Source organism: Trachymyrmex septentrionalis, unplaced genomic scaffold (genome assembly GCF_001594115.1).
Source record: "Trachymyrmex septentrionalis isolate Tsep2-gDNA-1 unplaced genomic scaffold, Tsep1.0 scaffold6, whole genome shotgun sequence".
Lineage (NCBI taxonomy): Eukaryota > Metazoa > Arthropoda > Insecta > Hymenoptera > Formicidae > Trachymyrmex > Trachymyrmex septentrionalis.
Genome location: NW_017305778.1, coordinates 2,229,194 through 2,233,998, shown reverse-complemented (window position 1 = coordinate 2,233,998; position 4,805 = coordinate 2,229,194). Strand labels below are relative to the sequence as shown.

Sequence of the window (4,805 nt, the reverse complement as noted above, 5' to 3'; positions counted from 1 at the left end):
ACTTAACTTTGTTCTTTTTTCATCTATAAATATAATTTTATCTGTAATTTAATTTTGTTACACTTTTTGGTAATTAATAATTACTTAAGATAATTTAATAATTACTTTTATAGTTATTTAATATTATATTTATTCGTGTCAACATACAGACTGACCAAAACAAAGTATTCATTGAATACTCAATATCAGAACAAATGTTTGTATTAAGAATTAAATTAGGATTCTTTTAGTATATAAACACATTTCAATAAAATCTTGATTTTATAATTTTGAATTCCAAATATAGACATTAATTTATTATAAGTAATAAATAGCGCATATAATCGAATGTTTAGTATAATAAATACAATAATGTTAAAAATGTATAAAAACTCTTGCATTTAGAATAGCAATGTAAAAAAATTATAAAAAATTAACAGAAAAGTAAGTAAAGAATAATGATTCGTTACTTTTGTAAAGTAATTATAACTGCAAATGTGTTATTTTTTTAGAATCAACTACTTGTAATTATAAGTTATCTTCTAAAAAAAATATTGCAACTGTAACTAGTTACTTTTACAAAGTAAGTTGCTAACTTTTCCAATTCTGTATGATTCTAACTATTTTCTGAAATTCTGCATAACTTCGTGAACAAACGAGAAAAAGGTTAATTTATTCTTGCTCGATGCGATAAGCTCTCGAAATGACACACATTAATTTTATTAATCGTTTATTACCTTGACTTTCTTGTCAATTTCCGGTCGTTCGAGCAGACAGGTCGTTTGTACGACATGTGTTGGCGGCAGTGGAGGCGCCTCGGGGTCGAAGTTCACGTGCTGCCCGGCGGAGCCTCGTAAGAAGCCGCCTGCGACGGCGGTGATTCGACCCCTGGTTGTGCCGGACGCCATTCTCAAGGGAAAACTGTTTGTGCCACCTTCTTGACCGTCCTCTTCACCGATGTCTTCACCAGGGGTTGTGCTGCCCCTGGCGAACTGATCCTCATCTTCGTACGCGCTTTCTGTAATGTTAATAGAGTAGTGTGTCGTCATTATGATATCAAATTGCAATGCATATCTATTAGATTATATATATTATTTCAACTTCAAAACTCTGAGTTTTACAAAATGCTCTTATACACAGAAAGAACCGTTTTGCTGAAGTGTCTAAATATTTAGCTAAAAATAATTTTATTGGATTATAAAAATAATTATGTAGGACGCTCAAACTGGTTGCTAGAACATAAAAATTGCAGCCATACTTATTATGCTTGAATTTCCTATATACATACTTATTTGTCGGTTCAAATTATTTGTAAATTTATATGTCTATAGTTAAATTTTTAGATACTTCAGCAAAAACATTTTTTCCGTATATAATATAAACTTATTCGAACTTATTTCAATAATAAAATATTTTAATTTTTTAAAGCGACATAATTTTTTTGTAAAAATGTATATACTTCAGTTTTTATAGAATTTGTCTAGCAGCATTAGCATTTGTCTAGATAATTGCGGTAAAATCGAAAATTAGAAAGATGGGATGGCTCAATAATCTCGAAATTATAGAAACGGTTTGTGATATAAAATTTATGCTTCACAAAAGATATGAAAAAAAATGTAATGCAAAACATTATATAATAAATAAAAAAACTAATGTTGCTCTTTATAATTAATAAAATTTTAAGTTAATTGTTGTTAGGCAAAATGTCGAGAGCAATAAACAGAACTGCAGTATATAAGCGACAATATAAAGAGTATTTGAAGTTTAATTAGAAAAAAATAAACTTTTATTCTAATTCAGCATGAATATAAAAATTCATTTATATTAAATCTTCGTTTTAAAAAAATTATTTTGCTTTTTATTATGAAAATGGTATGCCTTGTCGATCATAAAAATACCGATTGCGCGAGAATATTCACCGATGAAACAACGCCACGATGACTATGCAAGACCTTGATGAACTATTCGAAGGAATGATGGATCGGGAGACGCACTCTCTTTTATTAACTATGAGCAAACGAACGCACGAGCCGGACATTCGTAGTTGTAACCTTTCACGGCGAGTATATGTCACCGTATAATTCTCAGAGGATAATGCAATCGATACACAATAATACTGATGCTAGTAATGTCATCGGCATTTTACATCATCAGACTCAAAGCGGAAAGTTTAATGGTGAGAGTCAACGATTATTAACGTTAGGCAGACCAACATATCCCTTCTATAGATATGACAATGGAGTTTGAAGGTGCGTTTTAACGCCATAATTGTACTGGGAGGCTGTAAAACGAGGTCTGTGTCTATTGCCTTTCATCACGTATCATCTGTGTGTGATGTTCTGCACAGCGAGCTTTTCTCGCGTCAATTATAAACTATGTAAATTATGCTTGCCAGCTGTGTTTCCTGCGTGCCGTTTGCTCGGTTCGCTAAAGTTTGAACTGCGTAAATCGCTACTGGCGAGAAAATAGAACGTATTCTTTGAAATAATATAAACAAAAGAGTTCTTTTTTTATATAAAATTACGAGTAAATTATAAGAGGAAATTAACAAAAATTAAAATATAATTGCATAATGACAAAATAAAAATGTAATTACGAAAGAACGATTTTTATAAAATTTAGCTTTAGATACAGACTTAAAAATAATTTTATTTGAATCATTAAAATAATTATGGATTCTCAAATTAATTGCTAGAATATTAAAACTTTTTACAATATTGTCATCACCATTTAAGCGTTCTACATAATTATTTTGATAATGTAACAAAATTATTTTCAGATCTGTATCTATTATAACTAAATTTTTATATATTTTAGCGAAATGCAAAACGTATTATAATATATACAATATCAAAAATATGAAAATATTTTTTTAATATCGAAAACTTTAGTGCTGCTTTAATTCTCTTTGATAACTGAAATAAAAAAAATATAAGCTTTTCTGTACTATTATATTGTTACAATTTTAAGAGTCAATGATAACGTATGTGATAATGAGGAGAGGAAATATCTTTATAAAGATTTCACTCATTTCGGCGAGCGCTTTGTAAATCAATTTAATATACAAATTGTACGATACAGCAACTCGGAACCGGATGATTGCGAAACGGTTATCTCTTCGAATTGGCGCATCGATTAATCCGCAGAGAAATAATCTGGTGCACTGTGCACACATCGCTTGCACGTATTCGCGAAAAATGATCCGTGCTATTTATTGAGCACTAAAGTTGCATGACAGCTTGCTCGTAAATTCAGGCCAACGACTATCAGAGATTCAACGGGTGATACCGAGAAATAAGCACCCTCGCGATTAATGAGCGTGGACCACCGGGCGAGCGAGAAAAAGAGCGATTTTACTACTACTGCTCAATTCGCAAAAGCGGAATAATTGTACGTCACTGTAAATTCGTACCCGTAATATGAGCCATCTCGATTTCTTTGAACGCTATTAATCTCGATTGCGGACGCGCTTTTATAGAAGCTAACAAACTACCATCATTACCCTACTCGCGCCATTGCGGCGCTGTTCGCAAAACAAGATTATTAAAGACAAGATAATTTGTACAAAGCCGCGAGACAGTATGCTCTGTAAACAAGATAATGAATTTGTGCAATTTGCTGTTTTGCATTTAAATCAATAGAAATGAGACTGCTCAAATAAGAATCTTTATGCTACGGTGAACAGAATAAAATACAAGAAAATTCATTTATCTGTGTTCCATTGTATAAATATTATGTAAATGATAAACAAAATTAAATAGATAAACAATTGGCAAAAAAGTAATAAAAAAATGTATTGTATTAATATAGTGCATAATAATAAGACATTTAATGATACAATAAACAAAATTTAAGACAAAAATTACGGTTTTATGTTATTTCAGCGACTAAATTTAATAAATAAATTATACACTGCTAATGAACAATATTAAAGTATCTATCTCGTAATTGTGACAAATGGAAACCACATGGAAAAGACTTGCAAAAGTATCTAAAAATTCAGCTAGATACAAATTTGAAAATAATTATGTTGGATCATCAAAATAATTATATTGAATGCTCAAGCTAGTTGCTATAGAATGTCTGCACTTTCTGCAACATTATCATTATGCTTGAGCATAATTATTTTGATAATCTAACATAATTATTTTAAAATCTGTATTTAGTTAAAATTTTAGATACTAAAACAAAATGGTTCTTTCCGTGTATTAATATTCGAACAGTCACTTTATCTTTTTTTTTTTCTATATAGATGAAAGATCAAGAAAGCGTAAGATTACTGCAATAGAGGCATTGATTGCTCTTAAATGTATGTTCAAAGACCGATTCGTATTCTGAACAGTCAATTTGATCCATAATTCCGTAGCTAGTTCTAAGTAATCGCTTAAGGAACTCAATTCTACAAAGGAGTAGCGTCTAATTACAGTGCAAAAAGTATTCGTACAGAGAAAATATTTTTTAAAAAGACTTCATTTTTAAAAAGTAAATATTATCCATTGAGAAATGAGTCTTCGAATTGATATCGAATTGATATAAATACGATGATTTCAATATCAATTTGACGTCGATTCGACGTTTAATTGACGATCATTTCTTGTTGGATAATTAACAATTTATTCATAAAGAATAAAATAGATTGTATGTTTCTTAAAATTATATATACCAAAAAGATATGTATTAATTATACAAAATATATCATCTGAAAAATAAGCGAAAATTAAAAATATATGAATGCTCAAAAAGTATTCATACAAATGAAAAATTTAGCTTCTAAAATCATGCATACACGCGAAGCTCATTTGTTTATGTAGAATAGAATGTTAGAA

At 29.8% G+C, this 4,805-nt stretch overlaps 1 protein-coding gene across 1 annotated transcript in view; it reads right to left on the bottom strand.

The window, feature by feature from the left end:
• The window catches only part of LOC108752349 (transient receptor potential-gamma protein), a 113,220-nt gene that overhangs the window by 32,682 nt on the left and 75,733 nt on the right, over window positions 1-4,805 (bottom strand). Inside the window, exon 3 of the mRNA XM_018493138.1 lies at window positions 717-997. Coding sequence (XP_018348640.1) covers window positions 717-887 — 171 coding nt within the window. The 5' untranslated portion in view covers window positions 888-997. The remainder of the gene's footprint in view (window positions 1-716; window positions 998-4,805) is intronic.